The following is a 22,771-nucleotide window of genomic DNA, read 5'->3' as shown; positions in this document are numbered from 1 at the left end:
AGCAAGAGAGCATGAGCTGGGGGAGGGGCCAAAGGAGAGGAAGAAACAGACTCCCCACTGAGCAGGGAGCCTGGTGCCAGATCCCAGGATCCTGGGATCACGACCTGAGCCTAACGTGGGTCCAAGTGACTGGGCACTGAGCATCTCTCTTGTTTAAAATAAAGATTTATCTATTTAAAAGAGAGAGAATGTATGCATGAGAGTATTAGAGGGCCAAGGGTCAGAGGGAGAAGCAGATTCTCTGCTCAGTGGGGAACCCAACCCGTACTTACTTGATTCTGGGACTCAGTCCTGGGACTCCAGGATCATGACTGAGCCACCCAGGGGCCCAGAGCATCTCTTTAGAGGATTGTGAGAGTGGCTCCTTCAAAGCCTCTTCCTCCAAAGCAGGTCAAAACAGGAATGGAACTGCACGTGAGTCAAGGGTCCAAGGTGATTTCAGGCCATCTTCTTGTGGACTTGGCCCAGTGTTGGGTGGAGATGGAATTACACCCTAGAGGTAGGAGGGTAGGGCATTTCTGTCCTTGAAGCTGACTTGCAGTTGCCTCCTTATTACTCTAAGGCTATGGTCCCCCCCCTTCCCCTGCCTCTGAAACAGGAGGTTGGGCCTCACTGTAGGAACAGTACACTAGGCTGGGCTTTGGGGTCTCCGATGAGCTGTGTCAGCTGTGGGTGATGCAAAGAGCCCAGTCAGCGGTGCTGCCTGGCATACCCATTCCCTGCCCCCATAGCCAAGAGGCCCCAAGGAAGCTGGGTGCTGGAGAAGGTGAGAGCCAGCTTTCTTCAGGCAGTTCCTCTGCTCCTGGTTTCTTTCCAGAGGAAAGGTCAGGCAGGAAGATGGGTCAGTGGCTGAGAAATAAGGCTCAGGTACTGGGGAGGGTGAAAAACCGGCAGGTCAAAGGAGGGGTGTGAAATGGATGGATACAGAATTTACGTAGAGAAGTGGTAGGGATGAAAATGGCAATAGTCCATTGTTTTCATTGCAGAATTTGTTGTAGTAAAGGGTGATGAGTTGTCTGTTTGCTGCCCACAGGCCTTGGCAAAGCTGAGAGCAGCTCCCTGTGGCACATGGCTGTAGACTGAGCCAGAACTCGGCCTGTCCCGGCTTGGTGTTGTGACTGTGGGTCCCTGAGGGCTAACCATCTACCTCAACAAGGTGATCCCTTCCCTTGTGAATAGTGCAGCATCAGGTGCCCCTGGTGGTGGGTTTTTGTTTGTTTGTTTGTTTGTTTGTTTGTTTTTCCCTTCAGTAAGCTCTGGACCCAATGGGCCTTGAACTCAGATCAAGATCAAGAGTTGCGTGGTCTACTGACTGAGCCAGCCAGGTGCCTCCCCCTTTTTGTCCCTGGTCTGTCTGTCTTTTTAAAAATTTTTAAAAAAGATTTTTTATTTATTTCAGAGAGAGAGAGAGAGAGAGTGCAAGTGAGCAATCCTGAGCAAGGGGAGAGGGAGAAGCAGGCTCCCTGCTGAGCGAGAAGCCCAAGGTGAGGCCTGATCCCAAGATCCGAAGATCATGACCAAGCCAAAGGTTAAGGGAAGGCAGATGCTTGACTGACTAAGCCAGGCAGGTGCCCCTGTCCCTGGTTTCTAATCAGAAACCTGGGCTGGGGGCCACCTGCACCTGCGTGGCTCAGTTATTAGTGTCTGCTAAGCGTCTGCCTTCAGCTGGGGTCATGATCCCAGAGTCTTGGAATGGAGCCCCGAATCGGACTCCCTGGCCCCAATGGGGACCTGCTTCTTCCTCTCCCACTCCCCCTGCTTGTGTTCCCTCTCTCAATTTCTCTGTCAATTAAATAAATAAATAAAATTTTAGAAAAGAAAGAACGAAAGAAAGAAAAACCTGGGCCAGGACCTGTTTGTAAGGCAGCAGCAGAGCCCAAGGGTGAGGCGTAGGGGCTACACAATGGAGAGAAGTTGCAGGAGGGCTGATGGCTGGCTGGAAACAGAAGTCCAGTGGTGATTAAAGGATGGGTGATTGACTGCGGAGGATTAACAGGTCTGAAAGATTAGTGGAGGGTGAGACACAGACACTTCTGTCACTTTGTGGGGTGCTAGTGGAGACTGTGCGCTTGTCCTTAATTATTAACTTAGCATTGAGGAATTATGGGTGAAGTCTTGCCCAACCCTGTGATACTGTTTGGTTGTTTATTGTCTTGTTTATTAGGTAGAAAGGCAAGTGTTTGTGTAGGACTAGGATGCCCTTTCTAGGGAAGAGGAAAAAAGAGCTTGGTCAGCCAGGAGACAGGAGGGGTGCAAAGGAGGGAGAGGGAGAGACAGAAGACGATCCAGCTGTTCCTTGGGGTTGGTCTTTCCTGCTTCTCAGGATGAAGATGCTTCCGGGCCAGTGTAGTAAGGCCAGGACACAAGAAAACAGGAGGATTAGGGACAATGAAGGACATGCCTCTGCCAGAACTGAGACAGGGAGGAGGCTTCCTGTGAAGCATGCAAGCCCAACACCAGACCCCCCTTTCTCTACTGGGAAAGAAGGCAGGCTGATGCTGACCTTGCCCTTGGAGCTCTTACAAGGACTGGCAAGCCTTCCACCTCAAGCTCCTGTGGCTGAGCTGGGAAGGCAGGGGCAGTGAGGTGATTGGCTTCCACAGTGGAGGTGGGCTGCAGGGCCCTGCCCACTTCAGATGCTGGTGTAGGATCCAGAACATTCAGTGGGCTCTCAGAATCCTTTCTTTTCACTTTCTTCCCAGCCACATCCTGGGACTACGGGGCAACCTAACAGCAAATGTGGGCATGTGGGCTTCCTTTCTTGAATTTTTTCTTCAGTAGTGGATTGAAACTTTTTTGGGGGAAATGGATTTTCCCGAGATTCTGACAAAGGCTATGGACCTTTTTCTTTCTTTCTTTTTTTTTTTAAGATTTTATTTATTTATTTTACAGAGAGAAATCACAAGTAGATGGAGAGGCAGGCAGAGAGAGAGAGAGAGAGAGAGAGAGGGAAGCAGGCTCCCTGCTGAGCAGAGAGCCCGATGCGGGGCTCGATCCCAGGACCCTGAGATCATGACCTGAGCCGAAGGCAGCAGCTTAACCCACTGAGCCACCCAGGCGCCCTGTATGGACCTTTTTCTTAGAAAAAAATGCATATTCTTTGGACATGTGTACTTAACTATTTACAAGGAATTTCAGGCATTGTGGAAGCCCTAGGTTAAGCACCCTGGCTCTAAGGGTGATCTTTGAATTTTCCCAGAGCTTGTAGGGGTAAAATTATTGCCTCTACCCCAGGGTAGGACTTAGGGAATGTTTGTGGCTCATTCTTTTGCATTGTCCATCAGGAAAAATGCCATTCCCACTCTATAGGAACCTTGGCTCCAAGGATCTTTCCAAGTACAAAAACAAGTGGCTGTGCTGGCAGGCGGAGCAGGAAGTCTGGCCCCCATTCTAATCCTTGGCCACACGTCCTGACCTGCTGGCCCAGCACTGGATAAGTCACAACAGGAATCGCCAAGGTTAACAATACCACAGATTGCTGAGTCCTGGAGGCTCTATCAGGAGGTAAAGGGGTGCAAAGCTGGGAGGACAGTGACTTTTCAAAGCCATAGCCAAAAAACATCACTAATCCTGTATGGCTGCCAGTCACCTCCCACTGCTGGGAGCACTGTTGTGTGTAAGCAAATCCAGTTACTTTGTTTCCTCCTGATTAAGTGCTGAGGGTAGGTGTGGTGCTGCCTACACCTCAGCGGGGCCTTTGAATGCTAATGCTGAGGACCTGCTGGGCAGAGGTTTCAAATAGCTCAGGTCTTTGGCCAACGGGTCTGTTTTGATGACTGCTTCTGGAAGTAATGCTTGGGGGTCCTAGGCTCTCTGGGTGGTAGGGTCATTCACCGATCAGAATTCTTATTTTTTCAGGTCTCTTAACCTTCATTAACTGTGCCTATGTCAAGTGGGGAACGCTGGTACAAGACATCTTCACTTATGCTAAAGTGTTGGCACTGATCGCCGTCATCATCGCAGGCATTGTTAGACTTGGCCAGGGTAAGCTGGAATAGCCGTGAACTCTTGTGCATTTTCTTTGCGTCCTACTTCTTTAAATGCCTTTTGTGCATTCTCATTTGCTAGGTGACATGATTTACATTTTATAGAGGAGGAGACTGAGGCTGCAGAATTAAGTATCTTGCCCAAGTCCCTAACTCCTGGTACGTCAGTGGGGATTTGTACACAGGCTGACCTCAAACCTGTCTTCTCTGCATGCTCCCAGAGGCTGATCTTGGCAAAAGGGCTGATCGTCATGCCCTGGGAGTTGGCTTTAGCCGACTGTCTAGCCCAGTGCTGTAGCTATGTTTGGTTTACCCTTGGAAGTTCTGCAAGGGCAGAAATGAACTCCTTGTACCCACCCCCCTCCAATTTCCAGGCAGGAACACTAGTGTGCCCCGCTAGTCTGTTGCCCTGGGCATAATAAGTGCTGTCCTTCTTCCATCCCGCACCAGCTGTTTGTAGTGTTAGAAAGCGGGTAAGAATGGGGCAGCTTACAGGGCAGGACAGAACCACATCACTTCTGTTCTATAGGCCTTCTGCTCTGTAATGGTTCCTTACCCTAGCAAGCTGCCCCAGTCTTTCCTGGCAGGATCCCCATGCGGTCTCTGGTTCCGTTTTAACAGTGTCCTTGCTGTGGAAGGGGTTCTAAGCCCCTCACTTGCGGTGAGCACCACGTTCTTCTCCTTTTCCGGATCACTTTGAAGCTGGGGGTAGGCCGCTAATCCTTCTGCCTTTGCATGTTCTCTGGATTCTAGGAGCCTCGACTCACTTTGAGAATTCTTTTGAGGGTTCATCATTTGCAATGGGTGATATTGCCCTGGCACTGTACTCGGCTCTGTTCTCTTACTCGGGCTGGGACACGCTCAACTATGTCACTGAAGAGATCAAGAATCCTGAGAGGTAGGTATCTCCCCATCAGTTTTCCATGGCTGTAAGGATAGCTATCATTTACTGAGATAGCTCACCATAGCCACCGAGACAGATTTTACCAGCTGCACTTGAATAGATTCGGGCCTAAAGGCCAGAGAGATAGCTTGTCAGGGGTAACCGCAGGCCTTTTCCCATCTGTCACTTCATTCTTCCAGTAAGTACAGCAGGTTGTATCTGTTCATGTGTGCTTTCTCTTAAGCGTTTTCCTTAATATTCACCTATCCTTATTCCCACATAATTTTAGGTCACAGATGCCCCCAAACTTCCCTGTTTTCTTTTCGAGCCCTTCCTGGTTTCTCAAATTTGTACTGACGTAGTGGTATGATGTCAGCACTTAACAGCATTATTTCAGCCTTGTTATTCTAAATTATTCCACAGTTATTCAGAATGACAAGAGCACTGGACAGGGAGTCAAAGGGTCTGGAGCCTGTCTTTCCACTGATTTGAGTCCCCTGCCAAGGCTGCCAGCTTCCTGATCTGTAAATTGAGGGGGTTGAATGATGTGATCTCCAGAGCCCTTCCTGGCTCTCAGATTCAATGATTCTTGGAACTAAGATGTTCCAAGAGTGGAGTGGAGTTTCTGTAAATTTTTAAGTCAAAACAATAAACTCCTCTTGGTCCACAGCCAGTGTTGCAATCCTGGGAGCAGAAGAGAGAAGTAGGACTGAGGCCCTGGGTCAGTGGTGGTGCTTCCACCTACTGGACAGAAGCTAAATGACTTGACTATGCCCCCTCCCCCGCACTGTGAAGAATGTTTATGAAAGTCATAGCTTTATTGCTTTAGAGGACCTTGTCTTTGTGACTTTCTCCTAGCCACTGGTTAGGATAGCCCCCAAGGTTCTCGGACTGAGTAAGGGGATGGAGTGAACCCAGTTCCCAAGTTGCTTATTTAGATACACACATTGTTCTGGTCATTGAGGACCTTACTCTCTGGATTTCACAATTTGCGTCCCTAATTTCCTCTTATATTTCTCAACCTTAAGACATATTTCCCAATGTTGGCAATCTTGTAAAGGGAATTCTAACACCAAGAGGCTTGGGATGTTAAAAAAACAACAACCCCCATTGGCCACCTCCCCACCCCCAACGTCTTCTGTGCTATTACACAGTGACATTGTTTTTTACTAATTCTTTTTCTGCTGGTTAGCCTTTTCTCTAAATGTGATATTCCTTTCCCTTGATGCTCTTTTTTTTTCTTTTTTTTAAAGATTTTATTTATTATTTATTTGACAGAGAGAGAGAGAGATCACAAGTAGATGGAGAGGCAGGCAGAGAGAGCGAGAGATAGAGGGAAGCAGGCTCCCTGCTGAGCAGAGAGCCCGATTCAGGACTCGATCCCAGGACCCTGAGATCATGACCTGAGCCGAAGGCAGCGGCTTAACCCACTGAGCCACCCAGGTGCCCTCCCTTGATGCTCTTTAAGCTCTGAGCTCAAGAATGAAGTCACTATTGTACACAGCTTCAAAAGCAAAAGCACTGGGGAAACAGGAGGACCCATCCCTGGATTGGTGTTAATAGTCTAAGGATTAGGGGCGCCTGGGTGGCTCACTGGGTTAAAGCCTCTGCCTTCAGCTCAGGTCATGGTCCCAGAGTCCTGGGATCGAGCCCCGCATTGGGCTCTCTGCTCAGCAGGGAGCCTGCTTCCTCCTCTCTCTCTCTGCCTGCCTCTCTGCCTACTTGTAATCTCTGCCTGTCAAATAAATAAATAAAATCTTTAAAAAAAAAGAGTCTGAGGATTAAAGGATGTGACCCTGAGACTAATGTCTGCATTATTCTATTCGGCTGTAGGAATCTGCCTCTGTCCATTGGCATTTCCATGCCCATTGTCACCATCATCTACATCTTGACCAATGTGGCTTACTACACTGTGCTAGATATGAAGGACATCCTGGCCAGTGATGCCGTTGCTGTGGTAAAGAATTTTCACTAGAAGAAGGCTGAGGGTGTGTTTGTGGGCTTTTTGGAATATTGTAGGTCCTGAAAGTCCTGGAAAGGGGGTAGTCCTTGAAAGGACTATGCTTAGGGGTACCTACCTGGCTCAGTTAGTTGAGTGTACGACTCTTGATCTTGGGGTTGAGTTTGAGCCCCATTTGATGTAGGGAAACTAGGCTTACAAGGTTGTCACCCCAGCTGTGGAAGGAGGGTTGGTTAGATTAGGGACCTCTGGGGGCATACTTTCATCCTTTTTAGATCCTAATGACCCTTCTGTTCCTTTCTCTTAGACTTTTGCAGACCAGATTTTTGGAATTTTCAACTGGACAATTCCGTTTGCAGTTGCATTGTCCTGCTTTGGTGGCCTCAATGCCTCCATTGTGGCCGCTTCTAGGTAGGAGTGGTGTCTTTTATGGGGGGTGGGTGTTGTGAAGAACTATGGCAGGGGAGGGTAGGACTTACAGGACCCAGAGTTCAGTCACTATGTTCCCCAAATCGTATTAACCCCTTTGTTCTTGTTTCCATTAGCAGCCTCCAGTTCTCACTCATCTCAAAACTGAACCCTATTCCATATTATTCACACTCTTTTGAAGGAGGGGAGGGCAGCAGGAGTGCTAGGAGGCATGTGAACCAGCCCCACCCAGTATCCCACAAGTTTTTCAGCCTCTCTTATCTTACCCAAAATAGGCTTTTCTTTGTGGGTTCAAGAGAAGGCCACCTCCCTGACGCCATCTGCATGATTCATGTTGAGCGGTTCACGCCAGTACCTGCGCTGCTCTTCAATGTAAGTAACCTCAAGGATGGGGCTGAAAGGCAGACTGGGGGGAAATGTTAACAGAAGAAGTGGAGGCACCTGGTTAAGTGTCTGACATGATTTCAGCTCAGGTCATGGTTTCACGGTTGTGAGGTTGAGTCCCCACGCTCAACATGGAATCTGTGTAAGGCTTGCTCTCTCTCCCACCACCATACATAAATCATAAAAACCAACAAAAACCAGCAAAGCAACTGTTCTGGCTTTCCCAAAACCTCTAAAAAATTTAGTAGAAAAAGTATCTTCTTGAAAAAGAAAAATGGTAACTCTTCCAGTCTAGGATAAAGCATAAAGTACACTGATTATAATGAAATGACTGCCATGATAGTAAATGACATAATGTTTAAGGGAAAAATGATCTTCTGTGGGAGTAGAAGGTAAAGGCGGTAAGACTTCTTAGACAAAGTGCATTTCTTTTTTTTTTTTTTCAAGATTTGAGAGAGAGTGCATGCCAGGGTGAGGGACAGAGAGAGGGTCTTTTAAGCAGACTCCATAGGGAGGGCAGAACCAGACATGGGCTTGAACTCAAGACTCTGAGATCACAGCTTGAGCTAAAACTAAGAATCAGATGCTTAAGTGTCTGAGCCCCCTAGGTACTTCTAGATTAATAATTTTTTTTTTTTTTTTTTGGTTAAAGATCTTATTTACTTATTTGACAGAGACACCGTGAGATGGGGAGCGGAAGAGGGAGAAGCAGGCTTCCCTCCAAGCAGGGGGCCTGACATAGGGCTTGATCCCAGGACACTGGGATCAAAGGCAGATACTTTTTTTTTTTTTTTTTTTTTAAAGATTTTATTTATTTATTTGACAGAGAGAAATCACAAGTAGATGGAGAGGCAGGCAGAGAGAGAGAGAGAGAGAGAGAGAGAGAGGGGGAAGCAGGCTCCCTGCCGAGCAGAGAGCCCGATGCGGGACTCGATCCCAGGACCCTGAGATCATGACCTGAGCCGAAAGCAGCGGCTTAACCCACTGAGCCACCCAGGCGCCCCTCAAAGGCAGATACTTAACGACTGAGCCACCCAGGCGCCCCTAGACAAAGTACATTTGAAGTGGATTTTTAAGGTTAGGCTGCAAAAGGTGGAGATGGGCTTTAGGTTAACAAAACAGTATTTGGGGAGGTAGATGGGGCACCTGGCTGGCTCAGTCAGTGGAGCATGCCAACTCTTGGTCTCAGGGTTGTGATTTGGAGCCCCATGTTAGACATAAAGATTACTTTTAAAAAAAGGGCATTGAAGAAACCCAAAGACCGTATGAGAGTCTTAGGGCAAAGCAGTATGGAGTTGGTTAATAGGAGATAAAAGCTGAAAATGTAGGTTGGAGCCACTAGAGAGAGGTTCTTCAGCGAAAGATTTGTGAGGAATTGTACTGATCTGTGCTTTACAGAGGTTAACTTGGCAAAGGTTTGAAGAATGGGCCTGAAAAACCAATTGAGAGGCCACTGGCTTACTAGAAAAGGAAGGAGATACTGTGACTAGGGTGCTAAAGGTTGTGGGAACAGAAGAGGACAGATGCGGGTGAGCGTGGCTTCAGTGACCAAGACTGTGAGGAGCTGACCTGGGCTTGTGTCCGCAGGGTGTCATGGCACTGATCTACCTGTGTGTGGAGGACATCTTCCAGCTCATTAACTACTATAGCTTCAGCTACTGGTTCTTTGTGGGGCTCTCCATTGTGGGTCAGCTTTACCTGCGCTGGAAGGAGCCTGATCGGCCTCGTCCCCTCAAGGTAATCCACCTCTATCCTACCTTTGCCTGGGACTTGGTGGTAGTTGGGTGTGTAGGTGAAGGGGTTGGAAAGGATCAGTGTTCTCATCTTCACAGAAGAAACTGTTACTATAGCTGCCTAACCTCCACCTGTTTTCTCGGCCCTCCAGCTCAGCCTTTTCTTCCCCATTGTCTTCTGCCTCTGCACCATCTTCCTGGTGGCCGTGCCACTTTATAGCGATACCATCAACTCTCTTATCGGCATTGGCATTGCCCTCTCGGGCTTGCCATTCTACTTCTTCATCATCAGAGTGCCAGAACACAAAAGACCTCACTGCCTACGAAGGATTGTGGGTAAGCCTTTGGATCTTCAAGATGATTAGCTGTTGTATGGCCTTTTCCACCCCTCCACATCTGGTCCCCCGCCGCCCAAGTCAGCTTTGCCATAGGGCCTTCTGGTTTTTAGGCTTAACTGAATTATCCCTCAGGTCAGCCCCGTTCAGTGCCCCTTGAACTGAGTTCAGCTGACCTCTTCTTAGTTCTGACTCACATTTCTCTTTGTAGCATCTGCTACATGGTACCTCCAGGTCCTGTGTATGTCAGTTGCTGCAGAGATGGATTTGGAAGATGGAGGAGAGATACCCAAGCAACGAGATCCCAAGTCTGACTAAATACTGTCTAGAATCCATCCTGAGATGTGGAAAGCAGGGGCCTCTCACCCCTTACTGGCTGGAGCCAAGGAAGATGAAAAGGAAAGTACACTTGGTTGAAGCTGCTCAGCCCAGGTTTCTGGACAGATGCCTTCAGTTTTCGAACCTGCCTTTTAAGAGATGAAAAGTAATTTATTTGTTTTGCTACACATTGCTTTATTGTCCCTTTAAAAAATTCTGGAACAGACAGTGGTGGGGAGCATGTCAGGTGTGGGCTTGATCCCCTGTGTTAAGATTTTTACTCACCTCTGGGTGTGCCTACCCACTCCTTTTCCTTTAAAAGAGCCAAAAATGCTCTGAAATTCCTGTCTCCTTTAGAGACATGAAACTGTCACAGGTGCTAGATAATAAAAGGGTTATGTTCTAAACTTTGAATGGTTTCATTTGAGAATGGTCCCAGAGACCTAAGAGGAACACTAAAAACAGTCTTGTGCTTGAAAGTATCTGAGTATTTCTTTCCTCTCAAGTCAGCTGATGCAACCACTCTATACAAGAGAACACACCGAAGCTGCTCTAGCCAAATGAGATTTTTCACTAACAGCCTAATTATATCTAAGAATTCTGAGCACATGTACTTCTTGAATATTTATAGCATCCTGAGATAAATGTGGATGGAAAAACTCTTGTATGGGGTGGGAGTGTAAGCTTGTAATGCCAGGTTACAATGCTGAGGCACTTCCTAAGAGCATGGGCAGGAGCAGTCCCCAGTCGATGTAGTCTTCAGTTTTCTGGAGCACACCATCCATTTCCCTGTTTAATAAGTATTCGGAAGCAGCATGTAGTACAGAGGTTTACTGATTCTGTGGCTGGCAAGATCACTTGGCTCTTTTACACTTAGGTTTGAGTCTGTAATGGAACCCACTTTTAAAAGGAAGAGCTCTATGCCCCAGCGCTTCTAGATCTGGGGCAAGGACTCCGGGTCCAATCTGTTCTGATGCCGAGTCTGAGGAGAGAGCTCCCACCAGTCTGAGCAGGAACAGACTTCAGCCCAGTGTGTCACGCCAGGGCTGCTTTGGCTTGGCACTGCTGCTGTTAGGGGTGCTGGGAGGCTGATTCTTTCCATGCTCTAGCAGTGGGTTGTGGGTAAAGGTCTGTCGTAAGGGACCTAGGGCAAGAGAAGACAAACATGAGGAACGAAGGAAAGGAAGAAACAAATCAGAGAATAGAGCCTGCAAGGGTTATTTACCCCTGGCGGCTAGTTCCAAGTGATTCTGCATGCGTTGTTCGCGCTCCTGGAGCTGATGCGCCAGTTCAGCATTCTTCCACCCTGTTGTAAAGAGGAGGAAGACACTGGGTCCTATGCCCATTTTTAGATGACTTCCCCAAGTCGTGTTTCACTAAGGACGTGTTTCAATAAGAACACTTACCTCTTTTGAAGCTTTTTATAAAACCTTCCCGTGGAGGTAATTGGCTAGAGTCATGCACAACACGCTGGGGGATTTTAAGTATAGTCCGTACGGCTGGAATCCGGAGGCAAGCCACCTGGACCAGGGAAAACATATTGGAGGAGAGCCAGTACATGAACACCGCCTGGAGGAGGAGAAAGAACAGTACTCAGGAACTGTCCTCTGCTGTCAGCTTGATGGGAGATGGCTGGGCTAGATGGAAAGGCTTGGAGCCAGTTCCTAAACTATTACCTACCGTGGGGAAATGGATAGTTATGGGCAAGACGGCTAGGGGCATCACTCTGAGCACATTTCTCATCAACTGAAGATCAGAACTTTGCACACCGGTCTCTGCACCTAACTGCCAAAAAAACCAAAAACAAAACAAATGCATGTCATTTCTAGAGAATCTGGCTCAGATTTCAACCCATCAATTCTACTTTCTTCACTCTCCACTTTGCAGGCCTGGCACTTAGCCAACCTGAGCTTACCTCAAGGACACCCCACATTGTAGCAGTGACCACTAGTGGTAATATGTAGGTGGGGTCAGACAGAGTGAGATCCTGGAACCACAGAAGGCCACCTGTCTGCAGGCTGGGCACAGGAAGGTTGGCCATTTCTCTCAAGGCAATGAAGAAGGAGATGAAGATCGGGGCCTATTACACAGGATAAACAGTATCAGTACCCTTTAGCAAAGGGGAATTTTCATTTCTCTATTACTGAAAACCCTATCATCACCACTTGTTTTTTGGGGGTTTAAGGCATGGAAACAGGAGTTTATCTGACTGGTATAGGACAAAATAAGGAAAATGTTTTTGCTTACCTGAGTCAGAGGTAGAATAAGAGGTCTAAAGAATTTAACATCATGCTTTTTCTGGTAAAATGTCATTTCCGAGGAGGCCTTGTAAACTGTAAAGGAGGGGAAGTTAATGGTTGGGTTAATAATTACACTGATGGAGGTGACCATCCTTATCACCTGGCCCATAAAGTTTCTACCTGATCCTGGCCAATCACTGGAAACATTAGGCCCAAGAAGCAGGTAGATCTTTAGAACTTGCCCACTTCTAGCAACTCCTGATATATGCCATTCCCTTCCCTCAGCAGCGTGTCAGGAGAGTGTAGATGTGTCCTCTCCTGTGCGCATTCTGCAGTTGACTCACATTCAGCATGGTCTCCGGCCAACTTGGCCTCTCTGATTCGAGTGGAAAACTTTTGGATCTCTGGCATGTGGTTATGGATCTTGGCTGCTTCTCGCTGGCCCTTCACGATGAGAGGAAACACCAGGCAGCGGGCAAGGACGGTACCTGGAAAACACAGACAGGACTGGAGTGAAATCAAAGCAGTCCTACAGTTGGAAGGTTGAAGGTTTTTAGGTCCTCACTAAAAGGGTCTTTTTTATTCTAGTTTTTTTTTTTCAATACTATGACACCTGCTGAAGGAACACGTAACAAAGGGCATGGGTGGCTTGGTTCCTGCAAGGCTTAGTCCTCTGCTTTGACCTCACAAAACTCTAGCATTAACTTCTATAAGGAATGGCCAAGGATACTGTTTATTTCCTTGAACAAAAGGAGGTGAGACAAGATACTTTTCTAGATAGTGATGTCTGAAGTTTTCTATTATCAGTGGAATCTCCCTAACCCCAACTCTTTAAGTATAACCCCAATATACGTAAGAGATAAAATAGATATATAAGAACTGCTCTGAGAGAGAGAGAGTAGTCTGGCTACAGAACTATTCAAGCTCTAGCCTTTGCTTTTCTCAGAGGCACCATTATAGATCGGGGGCTCCTAGGAATGAAGAGTGAAAGCCACTATCCTAGAAATCCCTAGGGTAGGAAGTAATCTGGTGGCTTACTATAGTTCCTCCCTGTTTCTTATACTTCCTATTTCCTGATCATTCAAAAAATATTTAGTTTATCTGTAGACAAGGAAGGTGGGCTGGGCTGAGAAGAGAGGGTGGTGGTGCAGTGGGGAATATGGGATTAGGCTTTATCAACCTTACCATAGTTGATATGGGGTGGAAAGAGAAGGGAAGCTAAGGATGAAATGGAAAATACTAGCCTTGAAGGAGTAGACTGAGAACTGGGCAATGGCAGGGAAAGATGTGGTTAGAAAGACCGGAAGAAAATCAGGAAAGATGATCACAAAAGCTAACGGAAAGATTTCAAGGTCTAATGTGTCTAATTCAGACCCTAGACCCAAGGGGATCATAATGGATGAGGAGGAAAGATCCTGGGCTTACATCCTCTCAAGAATATACCAAAATCTACAACTCCATATAGAATTACCTCTGTATAAAGAACTTTAGCAAAACAGATCTTACACACCTAAGGATATAAAGAAAAAGTCATTTTGAGTTGGGTAGGAGGCCAGACAGGGTCTCGTCAGGACCCACAGTGGCAGGGATTTCACAACCAGAGAGATAGACACTGTGAAACAAGAGGTCCAAGCCCCATATTTTGTTCCCAGCCCTACAACACTGGCTTTGAAAATCAGCGAGGCAGGGCGCCTGGGTGGTTCAGTGGGTTAAAGCCTCTGCTTTGGGTTCAGGTCATGGTCTCAGGATCGAGCCCCGCATCGGGCTCTCTGCTCGGTGGGGAGCCTGCTTCCTCCTCTCCCTCTGCCTGCTTCTCTGACTACTTGAGATCTCTATCTATCAAATAAATAAATAAAATCTTAAAAAAACAAAAACAACAAAACCAGCGAGGCTTACACCTGGGCCACACATGAAGGAGATTCATGGACTAATTTGGGGGCATGCTGGCAGGGCAGGGATCTGTTGGAAGATAATCTGGAAGATAATCTGGGGATGGAAGAGCTGGCGGGCACCATTTCTGACATTCTCCATCTACTGTGCTAGCACCAGCTTGTCCAGTCCAAGTGACCCACAGGCCAAGAGCCCTTAAGTGGCTCCCTGCCCCTGCCACACCCAGATGGCCTGAGCCTGCACCAGAGCCACACCCCCCAACAAGCGGCCCCTGTCCTGCATATACTAGAGCACCCACAGCAGCTGGACCTCACAGTCAGCCACACAGGAGGCCTGGCCTCCCCATCAGTGGACTATAGCTGTCACAGCTGGGCCTTGTAGCCAGTTGTGCTGAGACCCACCCCCGACACTTGCCCACCCAACAGCAGCAGTGGCAGGACCTTAGACAGGATGGGGGACAGCCCTGCTTACCAGCATACCTGAAGGAGTTGTGGCTAAGCCCTGCAGACAGCTGTGTCAGGAGACAGCCCTGCAAACCACTGAGTTTGCACCAACAGTGACCCAGCCATAAGAGGAGGGTGCATGCAGCCCACACAAAGAACCCCTAAGGCACCTGGATCAGGTGACTGCGAAGTTTGCACTACTGAACCTCACAGGACGCCTGCAAAAAGCTACTCCTTCAAGACCAAGAGCAGAACTGATCTAATTCAAAGAAACAGAGAGTTAGGCAAAAATGAAACAGAGAGCATGTTATAAATGAAATAAGACAAAACCTCAGAAAAACAACTAAAGAGGGACACCTGGGTGGCTCAGTTGGTTAAGCATCTGCCTTTAGCTCAGGTCATGATCCCAGCGTCCTGGGATCGAGTCCCACATCGGGCTCCTTGCTCGGCAGGGAGCCTGCTTCTCTCTCTGCCTCTGCCTGCCATTCTGTCTGCCTGTGCTCGCTCGCTCGCTCTCTCTCTCTGACAAATAAATAAATAAAATCTTTAAAAAACAAAACAAACAAACAAACAAAAAACACAACAAAAAAACAACTAAAGAGATGAACAATCTACCAGATAAAAAGGTCAGAGTAATAGCCATAAACATACCCACCGAACTCCAAAGAATGAACAAAATGAGAACTATGAAAAAAAAAAAATCAGAGCTGAATACAGTAACTGAAGTAAGTCCACTAGAGGGATTCAGCAGCATATTAGGTAATGCAGAAGAACAAATCAGTGATCTGAAAGGTAGTGAAAATCATGCAAATGGAACATACGACAGTTTAAGGAACCTGTGAGGCAACATCAGGTCTAACTAACACTAGCATTACAGGGATCCAGGAGAAGAAAGAGAAAGGGACAGAAAACCTGTCAGCTGAGAAATTCCCTAACCTGGCAAAGGAAAGAGATAATCAAGTCCAAAAAGCACAGAGAATCCCAAAAAAGGTGAGCCTAAAGAGACTCACAGTAAGACTAGTTACCAAAATGCCAACAGTTAAAGAATCTTAAAAGCAGCAAGAAAAAACAAAACAAAACAAAACCTAGTTACATACAAGGAACCCCCATAAGGCAATCAGCTGATTTTTCAGCAAAAACTTCAAAGGCCAGAAGAGAGTGGCATAATATATTCAAAATAGTGAAAGGAAAAAACTTACAACCAAGAATACTCTACCTGGCAAGGTTATCACTCACATTGAAGGAGAGATAAGGAGTTTCCCACATAAGCAAAAGCTAAAGAGTTCATCCACACTGAACCAGCCCTATAAAAGAAATGTTAAAGGGACTTCTCAAAACAGAAAAGGCCATAATTAGAAATAAGAAAATTTATGAAAAAAAATCTCACTAGTAAACATATAATAAAGGTAGTGGATAATTATCTACAGAGCTAGGGTGAAGGTTACAAAAGTAGTAAAATCATCTAGACCTACAATAATTAGTCAATGGATACAAAAATATTAGAATATCACAAATATCTTAGAATATTAATTCTAAGATACAATGTTAAAAACAGTGTGGGAATTTTCAAGCCATTTTTTTGTATAACCTACCCATTCAAATTATTACACAATTATTTAACAGGTTTTCTAAATAAGTTTTTAAAGCTTGGGGGGGACAAGACCTCATAAAATGTGGGAAGGGGGGACTAGTATTTTTAGAATCCACTTGAATTTAAAGCAACCATCAACTTACATACATTTATATAAGATTTCTATACATACAGTGTTAAATAGGAACTTAATGGTAACCATTAACCAAATACCTATAATAGAACACATAAAAATAAAGAGAAAGGAATATAAACATAACACTAAGGCATATCACCAAATTACAAGGGAGAAGACAGCAACAGAGAACTACAAAACCACCAGAAATCAATACAATGGTAAGAGGGGCACCTGGATGGCTCAGTCAGTAGAGCATGTGATTCTTGACCTAAGGGTCCTGAGTTTAAGCCCCACATTGGATGTAGAGGTTACTTAAGAAAATGGTAGGGGCTCCTGGGTGGCTCAGTGGGTTGGGCCTCTGCCTTCAGCTCAGATCATGATCTCAGGGTCCTGGGACTGAGCCCCGCATCGAGCTCTCTGCTCAGCGGGGAGCCTGCTTCCCCTTTCCCCTCTGCCTGCCTCTCTGCCTACCTGTGATCTTTCTCTCTGTCAAATAAATAAATAAAATCTTAAAAAAGAAGAAAATATGGTAAGAAGTATATATCTATCAGTAATTAGTTTAAGTGTAAATGAACTACATGTTCCAACCAAAAAACCAACAAACCAAAGAGGGCAGCTTATGGTGGTATAGGCCTATCTTAGGAAAGAAAAATCTCAAACAACCTAACCATACTGCTAAATGAACCAGAAAAAGAACAAAGCCCTAAGTTAGTAGAAGGAAGGAAATAATGAATATTAAAGCAGAAACAAATGAAATAGACTAAAAAAGCAATAGAGAAGATTAACAAAACTAGAGATGGTTCTTTAAAAAAGATAAAATTGGTAAGGCTTTAGCCAGACTCACTAAGAAAAAGAGGGCCCAAATAAAATCAGAAGTGAAGGAATTTAACAACCACCACCACCTAGGAAACACAAACACAAAGGATTGCAAGAGAGTACTATAAACAATTACATGCCAACAAATGGGACAACCTAAAAGAAATGTATAAACTCCCAGAAACATACAATCTTCCAAAACTCAATCTGGAAGAAATAGAAAATCTGAACAGACCAATTACTAGTAATGAAACTGAATGGGCAATCAAAATCCCAACAAAAAACACTCCAAAGACCAGATAACTTCACAGGTGAATTCTACCAAACATAGAGGAGTTAATACCTATCCTTAAACTATTCCAGAAGATAGAAGAGGAAGAAAAGCTTTCAAACTCATTCTACAAGGCCAGCATTACCCAGATAGCAAAAGCAGACAAAGACATTAAAAAAAGAGAAAACTATACGGGCCAAAATCTGTGAATATAAATGATGCAAAAAACCTCAACAAAATATTACCAAACTGGGGCGCCCGGGTGGCTCAGTCATTAGGCATCTGCCTGAAGCTCAGGTCATGATCCCAGAGTCCTGGGATCAAGCCCACATTGGGTTCCCGGCTTGGCAGGAAGCCTGCTCCTCCCTTTCCCACTCCCCCTGCTTGTGTTCCCTCTCTCGCTGTCTCTGTCAAATAAATAAAAAAAATTAAAAAAATTTTTTTACCCAACTACTGTAATTTATAACAATGTATCTAAAGGATGATTTAATACATTTGATAACACATTTAATAATACATTTAAAGGATGATTCACCCTGATCAAGTGAGATTTATTCTGGGAATTCAAGGATGGTTTAATATTCACAAATTCAGTGTGATTTACCACATTAACAAAATGAAAGAAAAATGTATGATCATCTCAACAGGTGCAGAAAAAGCATCTGACAAAACTCCACATCCATTAAAGATAAAATCTCTCAATAAATTGTGTTTAGAGAGAATATACCTCACTATAAGAAAGGTCATATATGAAAACCTCATATTTAAGGGGGCACCCGGGTGGCTCAGTCAGTTAAACATCTGCTTTTGTCTCAGGTCATGATCTCAGGGTCCTGGTATTGAGCCCCGAGTCAGACTCCCTGCTTCGGAGGAGGCCTGCTTCTCTCTCTCCCACTCTCCCTGCTTGTGTTGTCTCTGTCAAATAAATGAAATCTCTGGGGGTGGGGGGAAGGGATGTGGAGAAGAGAACCCTGGTGCACCACTGGTGAGAATGCAAAATTGTACAGCCCTGTGTCCAACTTCACACTCAGTGGGGAGTCTGAAAGACGCACTTGCTCTTTCTCTTAAATAAATCTTAAAAACCCCCAAAAACCCCAAAACAAAAATGTATTTGCACCTGTAAGTTCACTGTAGCATTATTTACAATTGTGAAGATATGGAGGTAACCTAAATATCTGTAGATAGATGAATGAATAAAGAAGGTGTGGCATATAAACACACGACAGAGTATTAAGCAGTGATTTAAAAAAAAAAAGTGAGGGGCACCTGGGTGGCTCAGTGGGTTAAAGCCTCTACCTTCGGCTCAGGTCATGATCCCACCTGGGATCCAGCCCTATATCGGGCTGTCTGCTCTGCAGGGAGCATGCTTCCTCCTCTCTCTTTGCCTGCTTTTCTGCCTGTCAAATAAATAAATAAAATCTTAAAAGAAAAAAAAAAAAGTGAGCTCTTACCATCAGTGACACGGATGGACCGATAGGGTATTAGGCTATGTGAAATAAGACAGAGAAAGATAAACATCTTATAATTTCACTTGTGTGAAATCTAGAAAACAAAACAGACTCATAGATACAGAGAACAGTCTGGTTGCCAGAGGGGAGGGGACTAGAGAAGATGGGCAAAATGGGAGGAAATTAAAAGGTACAAACTTTCAGGGGTGCTAGGCTGGCTCAGTCAGTGGAACATGTGGCTCTTGATCCCGGGGTTGTGAATTCAAGCCCTACACACCCAATGTATGGGTCAGGATCATGACATGACCCTGAGATAAAGATCTGCACACTCCATCAACTGAAACCAGCTAGGCACCCTAGGGATTGGCTTAAATAAACTTAAAAAAAAAAAAAAAAAAGGTACAAACTTCCAGTTGCAAATAAAGATGATCCAGGGATGCAATGTACAGCATAGAGACTTACAGTTAATATACTGTAACAAACTTTATATGGTTACATGGTGATCACTTCATAACATATATCTTGAATCACTATGTTATACATCTGAAACTAATGTAATATTGTATTTAAACTACAATAAAATAAATTGGAAAAAAGTGTCTAACACAGAAAGATCAAGTATGAAAAATGGGTTCAATAATGATGTTACTGACAAAATGAGGTGGTTTTAGTAAGTCAGATTGCTAAAAAGAAAAGGTCAGATTGCTGAGTGTCAAAGAGTGGAAAGAAAGAAGTAAGTCCACTGCATACAGAACAGTCTTTTAAATAAGAGCTTTGAAAGAAGAAAGAACTAAGGATGAAAAGAAGGGACTTTTCCTCAAGAAATCCATGGTATACTTGAACATGTTTATATTTTCAGAATAGGGCAGTAAAAAGAGAGAAGCTGAAGGCCTACGGAAAAAGCTGATCACCAGAGCAAGGTGTAGGAAGAACAGAATTTAAAGTATAGTCTTAGCCTGCAAGAGAAACAATGTGGGCACCTTCCTACTGGCGGCAGGGGTGGGTGCGTGGGGAGGTTTAAGCACCAGGCCTGACCTATCACCTAAACCAGGGCAGCTTCATCACTGTTAACAAGGTCTCCTTACTCTAACCCCATGTTCACATTAAAGATCTACACTTGTTGAATCCCAGGTGATCCAGTGGTTTTATAATGTCCTTTAGGAAAGAGTAGTAGTGTGTATCTAAGGATCAAGAGCCTCTATTCCTTGTCTGAATCATCTGCTTTTCTGACCCCTAAACTTCTGCAACTACAGTTGACCCTTGAGCAACAGGGGTTTCAACTCCCTGGGCCCAAGCATATGTTGTTGTTGTTGTTTTTAAACAGTACTGTACATGTATTTTTTTCTTCCTTTATTGTAAGAATGTAGAATACATGTAACATACAAAACGTGTACGAACTGTTTATGTTATCAGTAAGGCTCTAACAGTAGGCTATTAAGTTTTTGAGGACTCAAAAGTTATGAAATTTCAACTGCTGGGCGGGGTTAGTGCCCCTAACCCACAGGTCGTTCAAGGGTCAGCTGTATTCCCTCCACCCACTTACAGAAAGGCTATCTTTGAAGTTCTACCCCTAAGTTCCCATTTCTTCTACCCTTGGCCAGGATGTGTTTCCCTTACATGCAGCAATGGCCCCCCACCAAGGTAGGCCTAGGTTAACATGCATAGATTCCAGTAAGTTCTGAATCAGTCCCACTGGGGTGTATGACCCCAGACCCAGTTCAGCGAAGCTCTGTTCTGCAGCAGCTTGGACGACATCTGCGGTTTCTCCAGAAGCCACCTCAGGTACTGCTGTGGGTGAGGGAGTTGCAGGAGGGCCCTGAACCTGTGCAAAAGGAAATCATGTGTAATACTCAGTAGGGCGGACATACAGAAATCACAAGCCCCCTAATAACTAGTATCAGGTTGTTCTATTGACTTTCTACTTCTTGTTCTCTGGGTTAGTCTACAGTGTAGACTACACAGAATTCAAGGCTTAAAAGGACATCTTACTTTTTCCTCGGGACAGGAAGACGAGTTACTTAAAGTAAGACTTCCTGACTTTCTTTCCTATTAGGAAGTTATTTCTTCTATCAGTGTTCCAAACGTCACGGTCATTTGAGTTTCACTGGCACAATTTTACAGATACTGAAACTATACTAATTTTCATTTAAAACAATTCAGTTTTTAAGACCAAAATATTCACTTGGTCTCACCATCAGAAATATTAATACCCAAGAAGTCATTCATATGAAATTTATAACTTTTCTAACACACACACACACACACCTGGAATCATATCTCATACACCATCAGGGGCTTGCCACCATTATGGCAAACAACGCCTTGTTTATAACATCAATCTATCCTGCTGTACTTTCAATTATTTCCCCACTGATGCTACAATTTTGGGAGCTGCATGGAGTGTGCCACATCCCTCCTCCTTGTAAACAAAATAAAACCGACCAACAAACACTACTCCTAATGTCGCAGGGACGAATCGCCTCTTACCTGGGCTTCTGCGAACAAGATCACGGAGGTACTGAGGCTCCGGGGTCCAGAGCCAGCGAGGACGACATAGTGCGGGCGCTCGAAGCACCGGCCGCTTGGAGAGAGGAGCCCCGCAGTCAGCGGTTTCCGCGGCCAAGGCGAGGGCCCTGCGACGCTGTGGAACTGAGAGGGTAAAAGAAGGATGGAGCCCCTTTATCAGGAGCAGATGTCACTAAACATGTTCATTCGCCACGAAGCACGCAACCTTCTACCACAGGTGAAGTCACTATTACTCTCCGCGCGCAGATGGCTGGCCCGAAGGCATGCACTTAGTGCAGCCTGGCTCTCGGTTACCGCAGGTCCACCCCGGAGCACAGAGGTCGAGGCTGACGTTTCCGTGGCAGGGGTGACATCGGGACCGACAGACAATATGCGACAACAATATGCGGCCGCTGAGCCCAGGGTCGGGGACGTAACCCTCCCATGTACGCATGCGAGCCTAGGTCAAGAGAGGCAGGTCCCGGTGAGGTCAGCGTCTGCTCAGGCTGTTCCTGGCATGAGCTGTCTCTGGCTGGGATCATGGGGATAGGGCTGGGTCCTGGCGCTCAGCACTGGAGTAGCCTTACCTGACGCTGTGGCCGTAAGAGGCGCAGAAGCTCCCGGCGACCGTACATTAAACCTACCGCCATTTTGCCGGGAAATGGGCTGAGTGCGCTTGCGCTTGCGCTTGCGCACTCAGAACTTCAGCCTCGCGGGAAGAGGCCCTTTTGGAAATGGGCATGAAGCCAGAGCTGTTGCCATGATCGTGTGGTAACTGAGACTGGAACTCAGCGGCCATATTTGAAGTGGGTAAGAAGACGCTAAGGGCCCTATTAACAAGATCGCGCAGTGTGTTGGGAAGATTGAGAGGAAATTGAAGTTAAAGGCCACCTAAAGGGCTGTCAGGTACTGACTGCAAAATCCCAGGGATTTCTTGTCTGTCAGCTCCCAACCCTAACATCTGAAATGTACTAGACAGAAATGGTAAAGAAAGGCAAAAATTATAATCCAGATTTAGTAATAGTGGGGGTTATCACCTATCAATCACAAATGTTGGATGCTATTGTAAATAAGATTTTAAAGTTTACTTTGAAAAATTAATACAGTTACAGGTGATGACAAATATACAACTACAGGACTCTTGGGGGAAAAAAACCCCGAACTGTTACTTTGGTGCCCCCATATGAACCATCTGTCACAGTATTTACAGTGGCCTTGTACAGCCACTATGGAAAACAGAAGTTTCTCAAAAAATTAAAAATAGAACTACTATATGATCCAGAAATTCCATGTGTGGGAATATATCTGAAGGAAACAAAAACACTACATCAAAGAGATGTGTGCACCTTCATGTTCACAGTAGCATTATGTATAATGGCCAAGACGAGGAAAGAATCCAAATATCTGTGGGAGGATGAATG

The 22,771-nt window shown here is 45.5% G+C and overlaps 2 protein-coding genes across 7 annotated transcripts in view; one reads left to right on the top strand and one right to left on the bottom strand.

Annotated features, from left to right (window-relative positions):
- Positions 1-10,435, top strand: part of SLC7A7 (solute carrier family 7 member 7) — a 37,190-nt gene extending 26,755 nt beyond the window's left edge. For all 6 annotated transcript variants that reach the window (XM_059372875.1, XM_059372871.1, XM_059372874.1 and 3 more), the window contains 8 exons: positions 3,859-3,984; positions 4,740-4,884; positions 6,703-6,826; positions 7,137-7,240; positions 7,534-7,630; positions 9,230-9,379; positions 9,528-9,711; positions 9,922-10,435. In XM_059372875.1, the coding sequence (XP_059228858.1) occupies positions 3,859-3,984; positions 4,740-4,884; positions 6,703-6,826; positions 7,137-7,240; positions 7,534-7,630; positions 9,230-9,379; positions 9,528-9,711; positions 9,922-10,028 (1,037 nt within the window). In that variant the 3' untranslated portion in view covers positions 10,029-10,435. The remainder of the gene's footprint in view (positions 1-3,858; positions 3,985-4,739; positions 4,885-6,702; positions 6,827-7,136; positions 7,241-7,533; positions 7,631-9,229; positions 9,380-9,527; positions 9,712-9,921) is intronic.
- A 409-nt stretch (positions 10,436-10,844) lies between these two features.
- On the bottom strand, positions 10,845-22,043 carry OXA1L (OXA1L mitochondrial inner membrane protein). Its single transcript, XM_059372877.1, has 10 exons — positions 21,938-22,043; positions 21,333-21,494; positions 20,463-20,667; positions 12,613-12,756; positions 12,276-12,361; positions 11,944-12,108; positions 11,709-11,813; positions 11,435-11,597; positions 11,254-11,334; positions 10,845-11,172 (listed from the first exon to the last, which is right to left on the bottom strand). Exons 1-10 carry the CDS (start codon positions 21,998-22,000, stop codon positions 11,051-11,053), a joined length of 1,296 nt encoding a protein of 431 aa, XP_059228860.1. The 5' UTR covers positions 22,001-22,043; the 3' UTR covers positions 10,845-11,050.
- Between the last annotated feature and the right edge of the window lie 728 nt (positions 22,044-22,771).

The sequence above is a fragment of the Mustela nigripes genome, chromosome 13 (assembly GCF_022355385.1).
Source record: "Mustela nigripes isolate SB6536 chromosome 13, MUSNIG.SB6536, whole genome shotgun sequence".
Taxonomy (NCBI): Eukaryota; Metazoa; Chordata; class Mammalia; order Carnivora; family Mustelidae; genus Mustela; species Mustela nigripes.
Note: the sequence above shows the minus strand (reverse complement) of the source record. Positions and strands in the feature narration are given on the sequence as shown.

Excerpts from the sequence above, each read along its gene's own strand:
- OXA1L (XM_059372877.1), bottom strand. The coding sequence starts at position 22,000 with ATGGCGGTAGGTTTAATGTACGGTCGCCGGGAGCTTCTGCGCCTCTTA. Across the intron at positions 11,335-11,434 it reads TATAAAAAGCTTCAAAAGAG|GGTGGAAGAATGCTGAACTG; the intron begins GTAAGTGTTCTT and ends TCTTTACAACAG. Across the intron at positions 11,173-11,253 it reads CTTGGAACTAGCCGCCAGGG|GTCCCTTACGACAGACCTTT; the intron begins GTAAATAACCCT and ends CTCTTGCCCTAG.